General features: G+C 42.3%; 1 protein-coding gene across 3 annotated transcripts in view; it reads left to right on the forward strand.

The window, feature by feature from the left end:
- Positions 1 to 67: 67 nt before the first annotated feature.
- Positions 68 to 23,488, forward strand: part of LCA5L (lebercilin LCA5 like) — a 39,088-nt gene continuing 15,667 nt past the window's right edge. The window contains exons 1-4 of one of the 3 annotated variants that reach the window (XM_044250907.1): positions 68 to 103; positions 8,107 to 8,262; positions 19,296 to 19,657; positions 20,281 to 20,418. In XM_044250907.1, coding sequence (XP_044106842.1) covers positions 19,306 to 19,657; positions 20,281 to 20,418 — 490 coding nt within the window. In that variant the 5' untranslated portion in view covers positions 68 to 103; positions 8,107 to 8,262; positions 19,296 to 19,305. Of the gene's footprint in view, positions 104 to 7,997; positions 8,263 to 19,295; positions 19,658 to 20,280; positions 20,419 to 23,488 lie in introns of those variants that run through there. The other 2 variants (XM_044250906.1, XM_044250908.1) reach the window with 2 other exon arrangements.

Genomic DNA, 23,488 nt, shown 5'->3' on the forward strand with positions numbered 1-23,488 from the left:
CCGGCTCGGCCGGTCCCAGGAGGCGCCGCGCGCGGGTTTCCAGAGCGACGCGCGGGACCGGGAGGCCGCGGGGTTGTCTCTGCCGCGGAGCCGCGCGGAGCAGGTAACGGCCCGGCCCGGCCTCAGGCAGAGCCTCCTGCTCAAGCCCTGGGCCTCTCGGTGCCTCCGGTCACTCAGCCCTGGCCCCTGCCCGGCTCGGGCCGCGCCGCCTGGCTCTCCCTGGAGTCGGTAACGTAGCGGGGCCGCCGGCCGCCTCTCCCGCAGAGCGCGCCCGCCCGGCCCGCACCGGGGGTCTCCGCCCTCGCCGCGCCGCCGGGGCCCCTCCGCACGCGGCCTGGCCGCCGGGGCGTTCTCTCAGGGGCGGCCCGCCGCGGCCCGGGGACCCACGGCCGCCGTCAGCGCCGCCCCCAGCTGCGGCCTCCGGCCAGGGCTTGGTTCGTGCGTGAATCCGCTGCGTGGAGGTTCGCGCCTGCCCACCCGCTTTAGCTTCGCTTTGCGTCTTTCCTTCCAACCTTAGCGTCACGAGTCCTTATCCCCGGCCCGAGAAGGGGTGAATTCCTTGACATTCCTGCGGTGTGTCATTTCCTGCCGCCCGGTGCCCGCCGGGGACTTAAGGCCCGCGTTCCTGTGCTGCGCGGCCCGGAGCCCTCGTGTCTGCACCCGCTGCCTGTGAACTGGTCCAGCCTCACAGGCTCAGAACCTTCCGAGCGCCCACGAGCCCGAGACGTGTGTCTCCAGCCCCGACCCCCTCCCAGCACCTCAGACCCGGGGTCTCAGCAGCCTGACCCTCTCGACACGTGGGTGTCTAAGGCACGGCCTGACATTCCCGCCAACCCGTGCTGGCCACACTTCGACCCACCCCGTTCCCGGAAGCCGCTCCCCGGGTTGTCTAGGCCTTGAGGTCCTCCTTGACTCCCGTTTTCCTCCCTCCCCGCATTCAGTCTGTCAGCACATCCTTCGCATCACACACACCCTGGATCGATGCACAGCCCCTCTTTCCCGCCAACCCCCACTCCTCACCCCGGCCCAGGCCACCGTCTGCCCCCGCCCGGATTGCTTCGGTAGCCGGCTGACTGGAATGTGGACAGTCTGACTCTGGTCCCTTTCTCTGTCGTTGCCAGTGAATCAGGCTTCCTTGTGAGGCGATGTGTTCCATAGTTTACACAGATAAAGATAATTTTTAGTACGTATGTTGCAGATTGCAGCTCTTAAACGGGTAGCCAAAGCTACATAAGTGTGGGAGTGTTAACAAGCTAAAAATGGAAAGATGCCCCTTAGCTTCCTTGGGTGTATGACTGTGTCCCTGCATAGAACTTTGACAAGACCTTTTAAAACCATACAGAAGAGTAAAAGAATCCAGAGCCTCCGTCCAAGTGAGAAAAAGAAGACATGTAGGAATTTAGGTTCTGTCTACTCCCTACTCTGGTTTTTGGTTTTTGGTTTTCTAGAGAAGCACCAAAAGAAGAAAATTGTCATGGAGACAAGTGATCAGCCCAGTGTTGGTCAATTTGACAGGGAGAGCCTGGGCGCCGGTACTCCAGTCCGTCCGTCCCAGAATGATGCAGGGTCCTTGTCTTTGGGGAGCCTAATGGCCTGCACACACCAGTACCCCGCCAATCGCAAACCCCAGCTCCCATTTTTTATTTTTCCATCAAGCGGAACCCCAGCTAACCAAAGTAGCATGGTAGGATCGCTGCAGCTTGCAGAGGGGCTGTTTATAAACTTGCAAATCACGAACCTCCACCTTGCTCAGATTTGATCTCACACCTTTCCCTCACGCAGTCACTTCCTAGAGGAACTAAAGCCGTCTGATGGGAATCTGCTCAAGCCCCAGCTACCACAACTGCCAGCCTTACCTGCAGCCATACCCATGTTATCCCCCCATCCAAGGCCACCCCTCCCTGTGCTTTGGAGTCCCCACCCATTTGTCAAAAACCTTACGCTTCACTATCAGCAGTCACCTGTTCCATCTCAACTGGGTCTTTACCTTGGCTTTTAAACATGCTCTTTTGTCCCATCACAAAAGAAAGAGGAAGAAAAGTCTCCCTTCATTTTTCAGCTTTGACAGGCAAACTTTTTTTCTTTTTTTAAAGAATTGCCATCCTTCATGCATCCATGTCTTATGTATCACCCCTTAACCCCCTCTATTCTGCCTTCCACCCTCTTTTCTATACTAAAACAAAAACAACTGATCAGACATTTCCAGGGCTTGTCTTGTTCAATCTCTCAGCAACATTTAAATTTGGCCACGCTGCTCCCATCTCTTAAAACGCTGTCTTCCCTTGGCTTCTGAGCCCCCGTCTACCCTGCCTCTTTCTGCTTTTCCTGCTACCATGCTGGCTGGCTCGCTTTCCTTTTCTGGGCCCCTTTATATTGCAGTTCCTCAAAGCCCAGTTCTCATCCGTTCTCTCTCTATGCCCCTCTTACTCTGACATGAAGCACAAATCCATGCCCACCACCTTTATACTCTGGACTCCCAACTTTCTCTCTCCAGCTTGACCCTCCTTTCTGTGCTGAAGCATATGTACAACTAGCAGAATGGCCTTGCCTCTTAATACCTCAGACACCAACTCCGTGTGCAGAAGACAAGTCTCCCATCACGCCTCCCAACTGGGACCTTTTCCGTTGGCACCAAGGATTCCTCCTTAACCTTTTCTCTCACCCCTGCATCCAGTGGGTCACTGAGCCCTGGTGACATTGTCCCCTGTTCACTTCTCTTAATTGCCACTGGCACCTTAGTCCAAGCTGCCACCTTCTTTCTGCAGCCTTCTGAAATCCTCTCCTCTGGTTTTTCTTTATTCTGTTCTCCACATACAGTCTGGTAATGAATTCAAGGTTTTTGTTGAAAATAAGTAAAATATATCAAGTTGTTAAATGACCAAACCTACATCACATGGCTCTAACCACCCTAACATAGAACATGGCACATTTTCATATTATCAAATAAAACTTGAACTTTGATATATGTATATATAGGTATATTTAATTCATGGATTTTTGTGATGGATGGCCTTTAGAAGTTACTGGGCACAATTAACTAACTTCAGATTTTGAACAGTTTGAGGCCAAACAGCTCACTGTGCCGGAAGAGCTGACACTAACTCACACATCTGGCTACATGTGCCCTTTTTTTCCCTTTTATAGCAAACTCCCTTTCCTCTTAAGCAGTGTTAATTCTTTTTTTAAAATTAACATATAATATATTGTTTGTTTCAGGGGAACAGGTCTGTGATTCATCAGTCTTAACAATTCATAGCACTTACCATAGCATATGCCCTCCAATGTCCATCAACCAGCCACCCCATCCCTCCCAACCTCCCTTTGCCTCCAGCAACCCTAAGTTTGCTTCCTGAGATTAAGAGTCTCTTATGGTTTGTCTCCCTCTCTGGTTTCATCTTGTTTCATTTTTCCCTCCCTTCCCCTATGAGCCTCTGTCTTGTTTCTCAAATTCCTCATGTCAGTGAGATCATATGGTACTTGTCTTTCTCTGATTGACTTATTTTTCTTAGCATAATACCCTCTAGTTCCATCCATGTCACTGCAAATGACACGATTTCGTTTTTGATGGCTGTGTAATATTCCTCTGTGTGTGTGTGTGTGTGTGTGTGTGTGTGTGTGTATGAGACGTCTTTATCCATTCATCTGTTGATGGACATTTAGGCTCCTTTCATAGTTTGGTTATTGTGGACATTGCTGCTATAAACTTTAGGGTGCACGCACCCCTTCAGATCACTACATTTGTGTCTTTAGGGTAAATACCCAGTAATGCAATAAGCAGTGTTAATTCTTAAACTTCCCTTCTTCAGTATTAGAATGACCAAATTTCTGAAGCAAAAAATTTCTGAAGCAAGAACACATAATCTTGAAAGTGGGTGTAATGCTTGAAATAGTGTTTTTGAAAGCCCTTAAGATAGGTGATCGTTTCACCAATATGATACTATTTTTATAAGCTACAGGAAGAGCTTTTCTATTCATGTAATACTCTGCTTAATTTTGTGTCAAAGTGTCTGTGTTAAAGAGGTTTGTTAAAGAGCTCAGACCTTCCTTTGTACTATAGGAAGACCCTCAACCTGGATCTGGTTGCTCATTTCTCATGACCTGACTGTGGCCATGTTCCTGGCAGGAAGACCACTAAAACGACCCTGTGCCCTTCTCAGGCATGGGGAGGTATGTGCTGTCTACCTGTCCCATCACAGGGGATGTGAACCTTGATGACCAGGTCAGAGTGGTATCTGGCAGGTTTCTCTACAAGGTCACCATCTTTCCCTTTCTCTTTGATTAGTAGGATGCCAAATTCTGTTCTTTATCAGTCTGACATTTACTGGCCTTTAACATCCATTGACAACTCCTGCCCATCTCACTTACCTCTGTGATAGTTGTCAAGTTGTTGCCTCTATTCCCACCACTCCTTGTTCGCTTATTAGTTGTCATCCTACCATAAGGAAGAGCTTTCTCCTCTTTCCTCATCCATTTAGTTATTCATTATATCAGGATGGACTCCCAGATTCCTACTTTATTTTAGTAGGCTGTCATCTTGTATCTTCATTTATTTTGATCCTCAAATTGTCCTATATTTGACCAGTGAGAACTTTGTTAAGCTGGCTTCTGTGTCCTTTGACACATATCAGCCTTCTCTTGGACTTCCCTTATCCCAGGCCTGGAGTTACTCATTCCTCCTAGGAACCTGATTCTTCTTAGTGGAGAATGCTATTTTAGTGGAGTTTGGTGCTCAGTATACTCATTGTTTCTGGGTGACCATTGCTTCGAGGCCCTCAGGGAGCAGAGTTAGGAAAAATACATACACGTGTACACATAGATCTATAACTGTTTCTGTCCATGTGTGTGTATTTTTAACCCACTATTCTTATTCAACTCAGGGGTGTAAGTTTTGGTGGGTTTTTTTTTCCATGTAAGTAAAACTCTTACAGGTGGAAATAAACTTGGCCTCCATAATTCTAAATATATTTCCCCAGTTCACTTCTTTGTTCTGTGTAGTTAATTTCCCGACCTTGCCAGCTGGCTTTGAGCCTCTTTCCACGTCTTCTCCACCATCTCCCCCCACTCCCCTCCCCACCCCCATACATTTTTGCTTTCCCACCTGCACCAAAGTGTCTGCACAAGGGTCAGCCCTCTTGCTTTTTCAAAATGTCCATCCTGAATGCTGGTGAGAGTCCACTCTCTTCTCCAATTAGTTTTTCCAAAACCAGCAATCCCACCAATTCCAAAGAGTTGGTCATGTTTTTCCTGGATGTAGCCTGGGCGAGCATAGGCAAGAAGGTTTTGGGGAGCATTAAGTTACTTCTTGAAAACATTTGAACTCCCCCTCCTGTCTGACTTTTTGAAATTTGTAATCGTGCATTTGATTTATATTCTAATAGCCTGTCTCATTTTGGTTCATGATGTTTCTGTAGATAATCTGTATTAGTCTCCTGTGTCTGCTGTAACAAACACAAACTCAGTGGCTTAAAACAACACAAATCTATTCTCTTACAGTTCTGGGGATCAGAAGTCTGAAATGAGTCTTATGGGGCCAAAATTAAGGTGTCCGCGGGGGTGGTTCCTTCTGGAGGCTCCAGTGGTGAATCCATTCCCTGGCCATTTCCAGCTTCTAGAGAAGCCTGTAGGTGGCCTGTGACCCCTTCCTCTGTCTTCAAAGCCAACAGCAAAGTGTCTTTTTTGCTGACTCTGCTTCCTGCATCATACTGCTTCTTCTGACCAGCTCTTTTGGGGTCCTCACCCCTATAGCCCTTGTGTTTACATCCGGCCCACATGGGTAATCTCCCCACCTCAAGGCCCTTCATCTAATCACTGTGAAGTCCTTTTCACTATACAAAAAAGTTCTGGCCACAAGGTCTAGGGATTCACAGGTTCTTGGGATTAGGACATCATTAGGCTGGCCTAGTTGCTTTATTCAGCCCTACATGGTACCAAATGCAAGTCTTATATCTTAAAAACAGGATTTTAACTCCTTTCATGGCAGGTGATGGGCAGCCTATAGATACTGATTAGAAAATGAACATCTCAGGGCACCTGGGTGGCGCAGTCAGTTAAGCGTCCAGCTCTTAGTTTCAGCTCAGGTCATGATCTCAGGGTCCTGGGATCAAGCCCCGTGTTGGACTCTGCTCTCTGCATGGAGTCTGCTTGGGGTTCTCTCTTCTCCTTCTGCGTGAATCCTCCTCACTCTGTCTCTCTCTTTCTCTAAAATAAGTAAATCTCTATAAAGAAAAGAAATGAACATCTTTTAGGGTTTTTTACATACTGTACATGCAGAGATGCATCTCATTCTTTCATGTTTTATACTGTGCATTAGCAGTATTATTATTAATCATAGTCATAATGATATATTATCCAACCCTTTAATTTTTGCCATTCTGATGGATCAAACTGGAATCTAATAGTTTTCATTGCATTTCATTAATTAATTGAACATCTTTTTATATATTCCTTGGGTGTCTGTGTTTCCATATTGTGCTTGTTCTGCAATGTGTTCATATACTTTTCCCATTTTACTAATGCATTATTATTACACTTCTTTGTAAATTAAGGAAATTAGCTCTTTGTCATATGCCTTGAAAATAGTTTTCCCATTTTCTCATGTGCCTTCCAACTTTGATCTGTTGTTGTTGTTGTTGTTGTTGTACAGAAGCTTTAAGGTTCTGTGCAGCTGCTTTTATTATGTCCTTTGATGGTTTGTTTCTAACATTTACATTTTCACTCCATCTGATACTTACTTGAGTGTAAGGAATACAGTAAGAATTTGCTTTTGGTTTGGTTTCCAGATGTCTGGCCTATCCCCCCCTCCCATCATTTATTAAATGTACTCTTTTCTCCACCTTTATCTTACACTAGATTTCACTACATATGTGCTTCTGTCTCGGAACTCTATTCTGGCACGTGGCTCTGTCTCTTCAAGCACTACAAGCAGGCTGTTTTAGCATCTGGACTTCTGGACTTCTGTCTCTGCGTCTGACAGAGGTCATCCCTCCCAGTCATTCTTGTTCAAAATCCTTTGGACTCTCCCATATTTATTTTTCCATAAGAATTTAGTGTCATTTTGTCAAATTTCAAAAAAAATTACTCTTGACATTTTATTAGGAGTATTTTGATTATGTAGATTAAAGTAGGGAGAATTTACAATTTTATCATCTGGGTCCTTATGTAAGAATACCATACATCTTTCTACTTATATAAATTTTTTATTTCTTTCAGTAGTTTTAAAGTTTTCTCTATATTGTTTGTATTAAACCTGTATCAGATACTTTCAGATTCTTAGCTGATACAGTAAGTAGGATATTTTTATCTATTTTCTGAGTCATTTTCATTTGCATACAGAAAAGATTGATTTTTATGTCCACTTAATAACTATAAAACTGTAGTTTTTATTGAATGCTCTTTACGTTACAGTGTTTTATAGGGTTTTTTAAATATACAATCATGCCATCTGCACATGATAATTTGCCATTTCTTTTCAAGTGTTTATTCCTCTTATTTCTTTCTCACATCTAATTTCATTGTCTAGCACCTCCAAAACAGTATTCACTAACAGAAGTAATAGCGGGCATCTTTATCTTAATCCTCTTAGCAACATCAGTTAATGTTTTACTATTAAGCATGAAGCTAGCTTTTAAGTTTGAGATGTGTATTTGTTTATCATGTTGGGAAAGCATTTATTTAGGGCATCTTAAGTTGGGTCAGGAGTCATGAAAACTTTGTCAGGAGTAATAGATAATGGAGATAGGAATTAAGCATAGAAGCAGCCTGACCATTAATTTATTTAATCAATGTTTATTGAACACTAACTATGTCCTGGGAACTCTTCTGGGCACTGAGCAGTAGACAAATAGTCAAAAGGCTGCAGTCTTGAAACATACAATTCAGTGGGGCAGTCAGGCAGGAGATAAGCTAAATAACTATAATATGTATTATATCATATGAGATGTGCTATAGGGAAAAATAAAGTGGGAAAGGAAACAACAGTGTTGAAGTATACAGCAATCCATAAACAAATGAGTATATATAAATTAATACAGATTCAAAATGTTTAATATTCTTCTATATAAATGTTCATTTGTGAGATCTTGACATTTTCCTTTCATAATATTCTAGGTTTTTTTAAATATATTCTTTCCCTAAAAAGAGACCAAAACATGTCAAAAAATACTGCCCTGGAAACTTCATAAATACTACAGTGTGAAGAACCCTCAGCTCAGAACATATAGTTGATCTTCATACATCTTAGGAACGTTTGATAAAGGACAGCAGGTATGTATTAATTCATTTTAAAACATTTTAGCATATTTTTTGGTCTGCTTTTGTGAAAAAGAATTGAAGGCAATGACACAAAAGTATAGTTTCAGAATGATTCAAATGTATATCTTGATCTTGAACATTCTTCTTTCTTTTTTTTTAAGATTTTATTATTTAACAGAGAGAGAGAAATCACAAGTAGGCAGAGAGGCAGGCAGAGAGAGAGAGGGCAGCAGGCTCCCTGCTGAGCAGAGAGCCTGATTCGGAACTCGATCCCAGGACCCTGAGATCATGACCTGAGCTGAAGGCAGAGACTTAACCAACTGAGCCACCCAGGTGCCCCAAACATTCTTCTTTCTAATTCTATAACTAAACAAACATGATACATGAATGTATTGTTCTGCTGGGCAGCCATCCCTTTTTGCAGTGCATTCCAGAAAAGCATATCATCAGCTGGATTACATTTTTTCAATTTAAATGGTGTTTTTAATTGTGGGTTGTATTCATGAGTCATAACAACAAAGAAACCACTGTAAACCCTGTTATGATAGAACCAGTGCAATTATGCTTCAACGGTAATCAAACAGCACTTTATACTATAAACACTAGTCAGTGTTCAAAATACAAATGTTGCCAAAATCTGAACTATACAACACCATAAACTGGTATATCAAAAACTAGTCTGCTCACTCTATAGTAAGCACTAATAACATAATTACTAACTACTTATTTTTAAAATCTTGAAGGCAGAGGTTTGCTTTCTTCATAACGCCAGTGCCTGGTAGATACTAAATAAATGTTCTTTGGGCTGCCTGGGTGGCTCAGTTGGTTAAGCAGCTGCCTTTGGCTCACATCGTGATCCCAGAGTCCTGGAATTGAGCCCCACCTCAGTGTCCCTGCTCAGCAGGGAGTCTGCTTCTCCCTCTCCCTCTGCCCCTCCCCCCTGCTCATGTTTTCTCTCTCTCTCCTCTCTCCAATAAATGAAATTGGAAGGAAGGAAGGGAGGGAATAGGAAAGAAAGAGGGAGGGAGGGCGGGACATCTGAGTCACACTCAAGGGGAGGGGATTATACAAGGACATGAATATCAGGAAGTGGGAATCAGTGGGAGCCATCTTAGAAACCACCGTCCACACTGAGTACATTCCAAAGACAGCTGAGAACGGTATGTGATGACCCCTTCTTCATCACTGGAGGCACTGGAATGCTCCAGTACGCCCTTCGGTGGAAAAGTGACAATGTGGAAGAATCACTTGATGGTTTCCCCCGAATGAATGTCCACAGTCAGGTGATCATTATCATGACAACAGGAAGGGTCCTGATAACCAGTGAAGTGGACTTCCAGTCTTCCAGATGTGCCTGACCACCTTTTCCTAAGCCAATACCGTAAACTGAATCTAACGAGCTTGACGTGATTCTTAAGAGAAGGATTCAGGAATAGAACTGGTTTGGGAAGTTAAAGCACAACTTCTTTGTTCTAACATCTAGTTCCTGCTTGTACTGTACAAGGCAGATGTCCACTGCCTGAGCCTGGGTGGAAAAAGGGTTTCCACAGGGATATTCCCTAGGCTTTCAGCAGGAGCCCCAAATGGACTTCTCTCATTCCCTGATTCTGCTTCTCCCCTTTATCTTTTCCCTCTCTCTCCTGATAACTTCTGCCTTCCCATTTTTCCCCTCAAAATTTGCCTTACTTCCCTAGATAAATAATGAATAGAAGGGAACTTCCTTAGTCTGATAAAGGAAAACCTACAGTAACATCACACTTAATGGTGAAATACGGGACCCTTTCCTTCTCAGATCCGAAACAAGACAAGGACATCAACTCTTACCAACACTTGTAACCAACATTTTACTGGATATTCTGGCCAACTAATCAGGCAAGAAAAAGAAATAAAAGGATCCATGTTAGGAAAGGAGAATTCAACTCTATTTATAGATAACATCATTATCTGTGATAGAATCTATAAAAAAGCTGCTAGAACCAGTAAACAAGGTTACATGATGCAACATCAATATGCAAATATCAATTTTATTTCTGTGTACTAGCAGCAAATAATTGGAAATTGAAATTAAAAGATAATATTACTTAACAATACCAGTATAATAGCAGCTATCATCCAACATATGAAATGTTGGGGCACCTGGGTGACTCGGTTGGTTAAGCCTCTGCCTTCAGCTCAGGTCATGATCTCAGGCCCACAAGAGGCTCCCCATTCAGAGGGAGTCTGCTTCTCCCTCTGCTTTTCCTCCCCACTCATGCTTGCGCGCTCTCTCTCAAATAAGTAAATACAAATCTTTTAAAAAATATGAAATATTTAGGGATAATTCTGAAAAAAGTGATGTAAGAGATCTATGTACCAAAAACAACAAAACATTGCTGAGATCTATGTACCAAAAAAAAACAAAACAACTAAAGATGGCCTAACAAGCCAGAGGTATGGCTTGACCATGGCTAGAAGACTCAATTTTGTCAAGTTATTTGTTCTCTGTGAATTTATCTATCAACTCAACATGATCCCAGTGACAATCCCATTTGACAATCCCAATTGACAAGCTGATTTTAACATCCCCATGGAAACTCAGAGGACCTGAATAAAATAGCCAAACAACTTGGAGAACAAAGGACAGAGTTGGAGGACAAATGCTCTCACATTTCAAGATTAATTATAAAGCTGCAGCAACCAGAACAGTGTTGTATTGGTGTAAAGGTAGAGAACTAGAGGAGCAGAGCAGAAGAGAGAGCACAGAAATAGACCCACGTACAGACATCTCAGTTATAAAGATGCAGACACAGTTCGGTGGGAAAGGGCTGGTCTTTTCAAGAAATGGTGCTAGAACAATTGATATCCTTATTTAAAAAATATGAACTTTCATCAATTTCTGATCCACCATAATTAACTCAAAATGGATCAAAGTAAAGCAAAACTATAAAATTTCTGGGAGAAAATCTTTGTGCCGTCCAGTTATGTAAAAATTTCTTAGTTGTAACACCAGAAGGATCATTCATAAAAAAAAATTGGCAGTTGGGCTTCATCAAAATTAAAAACATCTTCAAAAACTTTTAAGGAGTGAAAACACAAGCCACAGTTTGGAGAAAGTATTTGCAAATGTACATCTAATTTTTCTACATATAGCTGCCCAGTTTTCCCAGCACCATTTAAATAAATGGTGCTGGGAAAACTGGGCAGCTATATGTAGAAGAATGAAACTCGACCATTCTCTTACACCGTACACAAAGATAAACTCAAAATGGATAAAAGACCTCAATGTGAGACAGGAATCCATCAGAATCCTAGAGGAGAACATAGGCAGTAATCTCTTTGATATCAGCCACAGCAACTTCTTTCAAGATACGTCTCCAAAGGCAAAGGAAACAAAAGCGAAGATGAACTTCTGGGACTTCATCAAAATCAAAAGCTTCTGCACAGCCAAGGAAACAGTCAAGAAAACAAAGAGGCAACCCACGGAATGGGAGAAGATATTTGCAAGTGACAGTACAGACAAAAGGTTGATATCCAGGATCTATAATGAACTCCTCAAACTCAACACAAAACAGACAATCATATCAAAAAATGGGCAGAAGATATGGACAGACACTTCTCCAGTGAAGACATACAAATGGCTATCAGACACATGAAAAAATGTTATCATCACTAGCCATCAGGGAGATTCAAATTAAAACCACATTGAGATATCACCTTACACCAGTTAGAATGGCCAAAATTAGCAAGACAGGAAACAACATGTGTTGGAGGGGATGTGAAGAAAGGGGAACCCTCTTACACTGTTGGTGGGAATGCAAGTTGGTGCAGCCTCTTTGGGGAACAGTGTGGAGATTCCTCAAGAAATTAAAAATAGAACTTCCCTATGACCCTGCCATTGCACTCCTGGGTATTTACCCCAAAGATACAGATGGAGTGAAAAGAAGGGCCATCTGTACCCCAATGTTTATAGCAGCAATGACCATGGTTGCCAAACTGGAAAGAACCAAGATGCCCTTCAACGGACGAATGGATAAGGAAGATATGGTCCATATACACTATGGAGTATTGTGCTTCCATCAGAAAGGACGAATACCCAACTTTTATAGCAACATGGATGGGACTGGAAGAGATGATGCTGAGTGAAATAAGTCAAGCAGAGAGAGTCAATTATCATATGGTTTCACTTATTTGTGGAGCATAACAAATAGCATGGAGGATATGGGGAGTTAGAGAGGAGAAGGGAGTTGGGGGAAATTGGAAGGGGAGGTGAACCATGAGAGACTATGGACTCTGAAAAACAGTCTGAGGGTTTTGAAGGGGCGGGGGGTGGGAGGTCAGGGTACCAGGTGGTGGGTATTATAGAGGGCACGGATTGCATGGAGCACTGGGTGTGGTGCAAAAATAATGAATACTGTTGTGCTGAAAATAAAAAATAAATTTAAAAAATGTACATCTAATAAAAGACTTAATGACCAGGTTATAAAAGAGCTCCGAAAAGTCAACCATAAGAAAACAAGCAACACAATCGAAAAACAGACAAAAGATTTGAACAGGCATTCCATCCACCCCCGAAAAAAGGAAGATGTTAGGATGGGAAATAAGCTCATGAAAAGATGTTCAATATTATTTGTCATTTGGGAAATTAAAATGAAAATCACATGGGATATCACTAAACAGACCTATTAGGTTTTTAAAAAGAGTGACCATATCAAGTGTCAGCAGCAATGTGGAACAGCAGGAACTCTTAGACACTGCTGATGGGAATGCAAAATGGTACAGCCTCTTTGGAAAACAGTTTGGCAGTTTCTTAAGAAGTTAAACGTACACCTACCATTTGCTTCAGTCGTTCCATTCCAGGGTATTCACCCCAAAGGAAAGAAATCCTATGCCCATATGTAAGACTTGTGTATCAATGTTCATAGCAGTTTTATTTGTAATAGGCAAACAATGAAGAGAGCAGAAAGGTCCATCATCAGGTGATGAGCAAACAAATTGTGGTATAAGTCACACAATTGGATAGTACTCAGCACTTAAAAAAAGAATGAACTCTTGATATACCTAGTAACTTGGATGAATCTCAAAATAATGATGCCAAGTTAAAGAATGCAATCCAAATAGAAGTGCAGACTGTATGATTCCATTCATATAAAACTGTGGGAAATGCAAACGTAAGGGGACAAAATATAGTCAGTGGTTGTCTGAGGTAAAGGTGGGGAGCAGGGAGCATCAGGGGAGAGGAATGACACGGGGGCCAAGGGAAACTTCTGGAGACAGTGGATGTGTCAACTCTCTGGATGTTGGTGTTCATCTCCCAAGTATATTCATGCGTCTATAACGATCAAATCAGACACTTCAAATATGTGCAGTTTATCACATGTCATTTGCATACTGTATTTCTATATATGCAATAAAAGAGGTTTAAAAAATTGTATCCAAATGGCTTATGATTTAGTTTTCTTATGAAATATATGCTGTCAGTATGACAACTATGTTGACCCATTGGATGCATTAAAAATGATCATTTAAATGTTGGTGAATCACCTAATAAACTCATTCAAGTGCTGGTACCATTGCTACTGATATGCTTAATATGAAACCATCTGGTCCCCATTTCTCTTATGATGTGTTTTTGTCCAAGACTACTGTTAATACTAAGAACAGCTATCTTTCTATTTATTATGGCAGAAGGAAGTACATAAGTTTACCTAAAAGCTGATATTAATAACACTGAAATTAATAAGTCCTAGTAAATTCCACATTGTGGCTTCACTAGGTTGGAAACACTCTGTCTCAAAAGAACATAGCACCATGTAAAGCATTTATGACAACTTTAAGTTTAGTAAATTCTAAAACATCTTACAGATATGGATTGAAATCATAGTTTGTGTTTACATCAGGCCCACATAGACAATCTCCTGACCTCAGGCCCCTTCACCTGATCAATGCAAAGTCCCTTTTACTACATAAAGTATTTGTGTCTTTTTAATTATGAGGCAGTATAGATCAATGAACCCAGTAATTAATCTGAGTTACTTAATGTTTTTTATCAGTGAAATAGATTAGGTTATAATAGTGACCAACAGTAGACTGACTGTGCCTCATACCATGTACTATAGGAATGTATTAAAGGGGCACCTGGGTGGCTCAGTTGGTTAGGCATCTGCCTTCAGCTCAGGTCATGGTCCTGGGGTCCTGGGATCGAGCCCCATGTCGGGTTCCCTTCTCCTTGGGGAGCCTGCTTCTCCCTTTCCCTCTGCCTCTGCCTGCTGCACCCCCTGCTTATGTGCTCACTTGCTCTCTCTCTGTCAAATAAATAATCTTAAAAAAAAAAACCTGACATTACATCCACTAGATAATTGGTGACAATAAAGAATTTTCTATCCACCCATCCCACATACACAAAAAAAAGATTTCTCTATAATAAGACCACATTTGCATCTCATGAAAACTATACCTATTGCATTAATGAGCAGGAAATACTAATAGACAATTTTGTTAATATGGCATCTTCTCATTGAGATATTTTTAATTGTATGAGATTATTTTTTCAAGCGTGTTAAAGGAGCTACAATTCAGTCTCCAAGCCATAGAGACCTTGCAAAATAGAGACTCACAGGAGACTGTGTACAGTGTGACAATTCAGCCATCAATAGAGGCTTATAGTTCTTTCAGATCTAAATGAGGAGGGCAATAATTCCTCAGATGCACCTTCTTTTTTACAGCTAAACCTATAAAGCCTTCCATTAGAGTACATTTTAATCTGGTAGAATTGTTTTAAGAGTGAGGTTGTTTAGAGATATTAAGGCTTATTTGGCTCCAGTGGATTTCCATGAGAATTTTTTCCTTTTTTTTTCCTGTGATATCAGTGTTTACTAAAGAAACCAAGATGGCTAGCTCTCTGCTACATCAGACATGGGGCATCAAAACTCATTTTAGCCCTCTGGAAGCATGTGATTCAGAGGGAGTATTTTTTTAATGTAGATGGAGTGGAGTATAAGCACGTCATCAAACCTCCACATTCTGATCCAAAAATGGAAAAAAATACTCCAGCACCCTAACCTTCCATTCCTCATCTCCCTGTTCCTGTCATGGAACAGATTCTAAGTGAGTGGCACTGATTAATCTGAAAGATTACGGGATGAGTGATAATTTTCAATACAGTCTCAGATCTGGGACTCAACACTAGAGGTAAAACAAGAAAAGCTGAATAGCAAGTTTTTCCCATAGGCCTGTCACAGGGTTTGAAATAATGGAACATTTTAAGGTTACAGTGATACATAAGTTGGGTCAAATGATGTCCATTTGGGGGTCACGCAGCATAACGTAAGTGAAAAAACTTTCAAGGCCTACAGACCTGGATTCAAAACTCACTTCTCCCAACTCTAGCTCTGTGACCTTGGACAGGTTATTTCTGAGCCTCAGTGCACTCATCTGTAAGATAGGGTTACTAGCACCCATTACACAGGACTGTCCTCATGATGAAGTAATCCACCGTATGTAAGCTCTTACCTCTGTGCTGGCATAGAGCCTACTGCAGGGATGGTGGTGATCATTAGTCAAGCATTTACAAATGTGGATCATGTGGCAGCACTCTGCTAGGCCTGAAGTGACAACAGGAACAAGACAGCCTCTGTCTTCAGGGAGCTTTCAGTCAGATGGCTTTAGTCAAGTAATTTTTCCCAGTAAGGTAGTCTGGGGAAATAGACTGACTTGTGTTTGCATCTCTCGCATAAAGACACAGGCAGGGCCCTGGAGAGTCCCAGCATTTGTCCCAGAAATACTTGTCCAAGAGGGAACTAGTATTCGTTGATTGCAAACTACATGACAGGTACCGTGATGGGTATTTACAAACACCATTTCATTTCTCCCTATAATAACCCCATGGAATCAGTGCTGCTATCACGTTGTGTAGATGGTCAAGGTCACTTAACCAACTGACAGACTCGGGTTTGAACCCACGCTGGTATTCCTTCGTATTGTCACCTTCGATTGTCACACACCCACTCCTGTAGCTTTTGAACAATTTGTGACTGTAAGTGAAACACAGTCTTGAATTAAGCCTGTATCCTACGATACTGGGATGGCTTTCTCAGAGGTGTGTTACAAAGAAGGAGGAGGGAATTTTTATAAGGCTTTAGAAGGGGAAGTCAGCCAAGAACAAATGGTCAAAAATTCTTCTCACAGATAAGCTTCTCGCAGTGATGTGGATTTATCAGGATGGATGGGGGAGGAAGTTCGGAGCTAAAGTCATGAGCAAGGAGGGGTGAGGAGGAACTCGGACAGGCAAGGCTATGAGGGCCAAAGGGAACATTTTTGGACCTTTGGAATTTCATATACCAACATCTTGGTCTCTTCTTAACCATTTGCAAATGTTCAAAAGTGAGGATCTTTGCCTGTGCCTCTGTCCCCTGTTACACAGCAGAATGGGTCTGGAAAAATTGATTCTTTGCCTTAGGATGTGTGGTGTTTGCTGCTGATACTTAATGAAAAAATCCCTGACCTTGAAGGGGGAAAACATGAACAAGTGTTTAACCCGTCTGAGCGTGTCCTCTTCACGTGGTCTGAGCCTGTCCCCTTCACATGGCCAGGAGTACATGATGTGAATGCAGGTTGTGGAAAGCCAAGACTCAGCCAAGGTTGAGAGTCAAGCCAAGGCAGAAAGAGGCAGAAACTGATTTATGGAAAAAAAAACTCTTAATAGAGGGCACCTGGGTGGCTCAGTGGGTTAAAACCTCTGCCTTCAGCTCAGGTCATGATCCCCCGGTCCTGGGATCGAGCCCCGCATCAGGCTTTCTGCTCAGCAGGGAGCCTGCTTCCCCCTTTCTCTGTCTGCCTCTCTGCCTACTTGTGATCTCTCTCTCTCTGTCAAATAAATAAAATCTTTAAAAAAAAAAAAAAACTCTTAGTAGAGAGGATGTTAGATCCCTGTTGTGAAGGGTCTGATGGCAGCTAATTTCTCTTTTGCTTTCTTGATAAAACAGAAGAGTCGAGGGTATTAAGTGAAAAGAAATAACCCTTGTAAAACCCCTGGGAGCTGAGTTCCTTTGTTTCAAGTGCGTTGATGCAACATCCCCTGGCAGCATTACTGTGCCTTAGTGCAGGGACATTGCAGAGGGACGCGGAGCCATCTGGCGTGTAACCAAAGCCAGCCTTCTGGAGAGCCCACGTTTGGGGTCCTTCTTGTTTGATTTCATATTGTCTCCATTTTAAATTCTCATTTCAGATAACTCAGGGCTTGCTTATCAACAGTATCCAAAGTCCGTGTGCAAGGGCGCCAGGCTGCCTCAGTCAGTGGAGCGCGCTACTCTTGATCTCAGGGTTGTGAGTTCGAGCCCCACGTTGGGCATAGAGAAATTACTTAACAAAAATTTTTTAAAAAAATAGTTTGCGTCTGTTGGAATCACTCTTTCTAAATTACCGTGGCTCAGGGCTATGTGAGAAGCTATGTGCAGCGGCCGTCCTGAGCGAGCTCCGAGCTGGACTCACTGCACCTCAGAGAGCAGCTTTCCTGTGAAATTCGTGTTCTTGGGGAGTGTGCATTTAACTGTGGGCTGCCGGCTCTCCCAGGGCCCTTCAATCAGAAAGGAAGAAAGAAGTCTTGCTGACCTTGTGGGGCGCGTGTGGGAGAGCTTGTGTGAGAGACGCAGTCACCCGGCCTTTTTTGTCACACAAGTGGCTCAGCTCAGTCAAGTTCAATACTGCTGCCTAGGCTCTAAACCAAGAATTTAAAAATAGAGAGGAAGTAAAATGCAGTAATCTATTTTTCACTGAATGTTAATTATGCAGGGTGCAAGGAACAAAGGGCCGAAGATTTATTTTAGCTACATGGACCCTGAAACAGTGTGTGAAAGTTGCTTTGGGGAGTAATTCACTGAACTAAAACTTTCATGACCTAAACATTCCTGAAGAACTACTGTGTTTAAATCGCCTTGTACGGTACTCGATTTGAATCAAATCCACCCAAAATAAAAGAGACTCTGTCTAGGTCTTAATTAAATAAAGTTACTCCGCCATGGACTTCAGTGATAAGGACTTTGGACTATGTAGGATCTTTTGTCTCTGATAAGAAACTAGGATCACTTCATCAAATTTCATTTCCATCTTCAGTTTTTAAACACATTTCTTTGAAGTCTGCTTTACTTTATTCTTACTTAATTCCTAAGTAAGAGTTTTTTTCACACTGAATATTTAAGTTTATAACAATTAGACAAACTCAGTTTGGATTTTTCCAAATCCATTATTTGTAAAAGTCCAGTCTTTATGTAGCTGCAAATATAGGCCGTTCGTTATTAAACAAATGTGAACTTTCCGTTGGGTAGGTTGTCTTCAAAAAGCCTCCAATACTTGGATGATTTTTCCATGCAAATCAGCATGTTTTTCTGACTTCCGTCTGTCATCATGTAACATATAATCAGGGAAGTTATTTTCATGTTATAATAGTCTAAATAAAGCACAGAAAGGAATGCAAATTTTTTTAAGTTAAAATGTAAAAAAGCCTTATAATTATGGATCAAGTGTACATCCCTGGGACTCACTATTACTCTTATATTTAGAATGAATGTGAGCTCTAGAGAACTAATAGATTCATCAGTTGTATTCTATATTATATGTTTAATCTCAAAAGTGTAATTTCATCACTAATAAATAAAAGTGTGTGCATCTCCACAAATAATGTCTGGCTTTCCTCAGTGTTCCACTTCATACCAGCCACCCACACCTACCAAGTACTGTCATTTTCTTCAAGGCAAAAAAAAAAAAAAAATGTCAGCATTCTTCGAGAACGAGGATGTAATTCAGTAATTCATAAATTGTTGTCATTGTTGTTCTCTGATATGAACTTTATCTTCCATTACCTGTGAGCATAACCTCACCAAAGTTTGGTCTCGTAAATCTTATATCTTATGTGGAGAAAACATAAAAGCCAAACTGAGATTTTTCCAGAAAATAACTGGAAAGGAATGTATTGTTTCCCTTTCCTAGTCCTCCATTTATAGTTAAGTATAATAAGACATATGTTCATTTTAATGTCAGTAGCTATAAATCTAAAAATACTTTTCTTCTGTCAGGTGGTTTACCATGTCTCTGCCTGGTCCAGCAGAAACAGACCTAGACCGGCAGCTCCCCGGTGCGGCATTAGGACCTGGTAGGCTGGGCGCTGAGCACAGGGGCAGCCCGGGCGCAGGTGACTGTCCCAGTGGCAGCCCCGGACACGCCTCCGATAGGAGTGTTGACTATAGCAGGTCCCAGTGTTCCTGCAGAAGTTTAAGTGCTCGCTGTGATTACTCAGAAGACTTTCTCTCTGAATGTTCAGAAACTGCTCTTAATAGAAATTATTTAGAGAGACCCGTGATAAAAGAGGAAAAGGACGAGAAGAAAAAGTACGTCTCTAAAATCTCCCAACCTAAAGGGAAGAAGCAGTATTTTCCAAGTAAGACCAAATTTCTGTTTCTAATAACATTTTTTTTCCAATTTATTTATTTTCAGAAAAACAGTATTCATTATTTTTTTCACCACACCCAGTGCTCCATGCAAGCCGTGCCCTCCATAATACCCACCACCTGGTACCGCAACCTCCCACCCCCCCGCCACTTCAAACCCCTCAGATTGTTTTTCAGAGTCCATAGTCTCTCATGGTTCACCTCCCCTTCCAATTTACCCAAATTCCCTACTCCTCTCTAACGCCCCTTGTCCTCCATGCTATTTGTTATGCTCCACAAATAAGTGAAACCATATGATAATTAACTCTCTCTGCTTGACTTATTTCACTCAGCATAATCTCTTCCAGTCCCGTCCATGTTGCTACAAAAGTTGGGTATTCTAATAACATTTTTATTTAATGCTCTAGTATTTTAAGTAGATCACATTCCATTTTATTATCCTCCCATATTTGAAATGTGTCTGTATAAGTGAACTTTTATAGAAGGAATTAGGAAATAGAGAAATTAAGAATCATAACAAGACAGCAGGAAGTTAGGCTGAAAATGTAAAGCCTAGCCCTCTTGCCCATCTCACCCTCCTGGAGCCCACTAGTGAGGCTGGTTCCGTTTTTAGTTAACAGGTGGCCTCGTTACAGATACTTGGATCTCACTGACTTCTTGCCTTTCATCTCAGCTGAAGAACCAATGTTTGAATTGCCAATGAAATGTAAAAACCTGTTTCAACACCCCAAGAAGATGGGCTTCAAGTCCGGTGAGGCAAAGGTCATCCTTTGAAACAGGGGTGGTTCCACAGGCTGTTGATAATGTCACTCCCTCGCAGACTGTCAGAGTGCTGACACCCCCCATTCCTAACTGTCCAAACTGGAAGGAGCCTTGTGATATCCCTAACCTCATTCCCTGCCTCCCTGCCTGGACCGTGATGACTCCCTTCCATTTTAGGCAATCCTGGGCTTGTAAATACCCCTAATAGAGAAATAGCTGAAACGCTCTTCCACTGTGACCACCAGAACTGCCATCAGTCAACAACTAGAAAATACGTTAGCATGTCATGCTATATGTGGAACACACCTACCGTCACCTTTACCCCGTATCTCCCACCCCCAGCCTCCTGTGACCAGGTGTGCCTAGGACTCCCTGTGCTACTTCTGAATCATCTTCAGGTCCCCTTCTTCTAAGATGTAGGGTAGGGATTCTTAATCTAAGACCCATGTCTGTGAGTCCCATGAAAATCTTTGCATTTTTTGTGTCTATTTACATTTTTAAATTTTTCTAGGGAGAAAGGACCCATGAGCTTCTACCAGATCCTCAAAAAGCTAAAAGCCCCTTTCCCAGAGAGGTGGGAGCCTTACACTCACAGGCAAGGCCCACGGTAGGACATGAAAGGTCCAGTTCCTTCTCTCACCTAGGACTCTGTCAAAAGAAGTCTGTTTGTGGCATTTGGAAGAGATTATCACAATAGAACCCATATCGTGGGTAGACTCTATGGTTATAATCCCTTATCCACATTTGTAATTCATAAAACTCTGAAAATCAAACATTTTCTATACCTGTGCACCCAAACTGATTTAGCAACAAAAACCTGATTTGGACTAACATGAGACTGATCTTTATTCATTTCACTTAGTGTGAAGAGTCCTATATTTCACAAAAATACTCTTTGATTAAAGTCTGCCATCCCCAACCCTACAGGGAGTACTATGGAAAACACTGTACATGCAGCAGAATAATAATAATAATAATAATTCAGAAACAGTCTGGCCCCAGGGTTTTATGACAGGGGTCTATACACTACATTTTATATCAATTCTGTACTTTTGTGGGGCTGCATGAAAAGCAGTTAACATTTATAAAACTATTTCTATAGGAACTGAACTATGGGTTCTAAGTGCCTGATAACTTAACTTCTAAAAATTGTTTCCTCATTTATTCCACAATTATTTATTGTTTCATGCAAGATACCTGCTCATAAATTGGGGCCCTTCGTTAAGAGTAGTTTAATCATTAGGCCAAATCTGCCTCATTGTATGAAATGAGATAGAAATTGTAAGAGATACTTAACTCTAGCAAACAAACTGAGGGTCGCTGGAGGTGAGGGGGGGGATGAGGTAACGGGGGGATGGGCACTAAGGAGGGCACCTGATGGAATGAGCACTGGGTGTTGTTTGCAACCGATGAATCACTAAATTCTACCCTGAAATTAATAATACACTACACGTTAACTTAAAAACAAAAAAGAAATTGTAAATTTTGTCATTCTTACATGTGTAAGTTAGTGTAATGAGATACAAAATCATTAAGGACTAAACCCTGTTTCAACTTTCCATAACCTTAATTAGTATACAAATATGCATAATATGTAGTATGAATTTATTCTATATCACTCAAACACAAGTGGTATATTTACCTTCTGAAGGAGACCAGTCTGGTTCATCCTCCCCCAAACACCCACTAAGGTGGGCAGAAGATGCAATCTCGGGCAGGTTTGGGGGGTGGAGGGAGGGTGGGTACCCTTCCACAGATGAGAACACCAGAGAAGGGTTCTGGTCCTTCATTCTCATCACTTATGTGCTCCTTGTCCAAGCACACTAAGAGGCTGATACTTCCTGTTTTCAAAGCACCCATACTCCGGATGCACATTTCCTCCTGGGGCCTTGGCCAGTGCTCCCAGGGCCACCGAGATTCATCCCAGGCACCCACTCCTTCTGACTCTGCCCTCCCATCATGTGAGTGTAGCATAAGACAGGGACAGAAGTCTCCACTGCCCACAGAACCCACCACCCGTCATCCCTCTAGTCAGGGAAATCCCTCTCTCCACCAGGTCACACCACCCAAGAGTGTAAAATATTCTAAGCTGGGAGTCAGACTTCCAAGGAGAACATGTAGGACCTGACACCCCTGTTGTAATCCAGCCCAACCCACTTTGCCTGGGTCTGGGGCTCCCCTAGCCAGCACCCAAGGTATTAAATTGCCTGGTGTCCTAGTAGGTGTCCTAGAGTCAGCCCTCCGCTTTCCGATTTTCAGTGTACTCAAAAAACTATTCCAAAATACTCAAATATCCAACCAGAGCCCTTACGAAATCATTCCCAGTGGGACGATAGTTGTAAAGCCAGTCCATCAATTATTGGTATGATGCGGATACTATGATCGTTGTCACCATCTAGTCTGTCATAGTCACGACTGAAATGCTTTATCCCCGAAAGCATCCTGTTTCTGCTGGCTCACTTCCATCGCAGGCAGCACCCCCTTCCAGCCACCCATACCAAACATGTTAAGCTGAGTCTCAGATGATGTGTGCACACTTGGGCCAATAGCTTAATGTTCGGACTCCAGTGACATTGGCCACTGAGTGCTTCCTCTCTCTGGGATGAAGACCATGTTTTTTTTAGATCCTAGGATCTAGTTTCAGTCTCTCTCAGAGTGTGGATATAATAATACACACGCGCACACACACACACATGCAGTGTGCACATATATGTACATAAGTGTCATAGGAATGCACGTGCGTATGGGACCTGGGTTCTCTGTCTCCCCACCCCCTAGCTGTGTGCCCACCGGTAAGTGACTTCACAAAGCATCGGTTTGTTCATCTTTAAAAGGGGATAACAGCACAGTGACATTACGTATACATTTGACATAGTGCAGTTATACAAGGTTGGTGCTTAGAAGTTGGGTGTAATATTATTTAGATACATTTTGTTTAAAATAGACTTCTGAATACAAGCCAACTAACTACTTCCTTTTAAGTCCAGTCCAAAGTAATGGGGAAAATTGTCTATGTTGGACTTACTGAGAGATGGACTATCCATACAATTCCTCTAAGC

Source organism: Neovison vison, chromosome 6 (assembly GCF_020171115.1).
Source record: "Neovison vison isolate M4711 chromosome 6, ASM_NN_V1, whole genome shotgun sequence".
Classification (NCBI taxonomy): Eukaryota; Metazoa; Chordata; class Mammalia; order Carnivora; family Mustelidae; genus Neogale; species Neogale vison.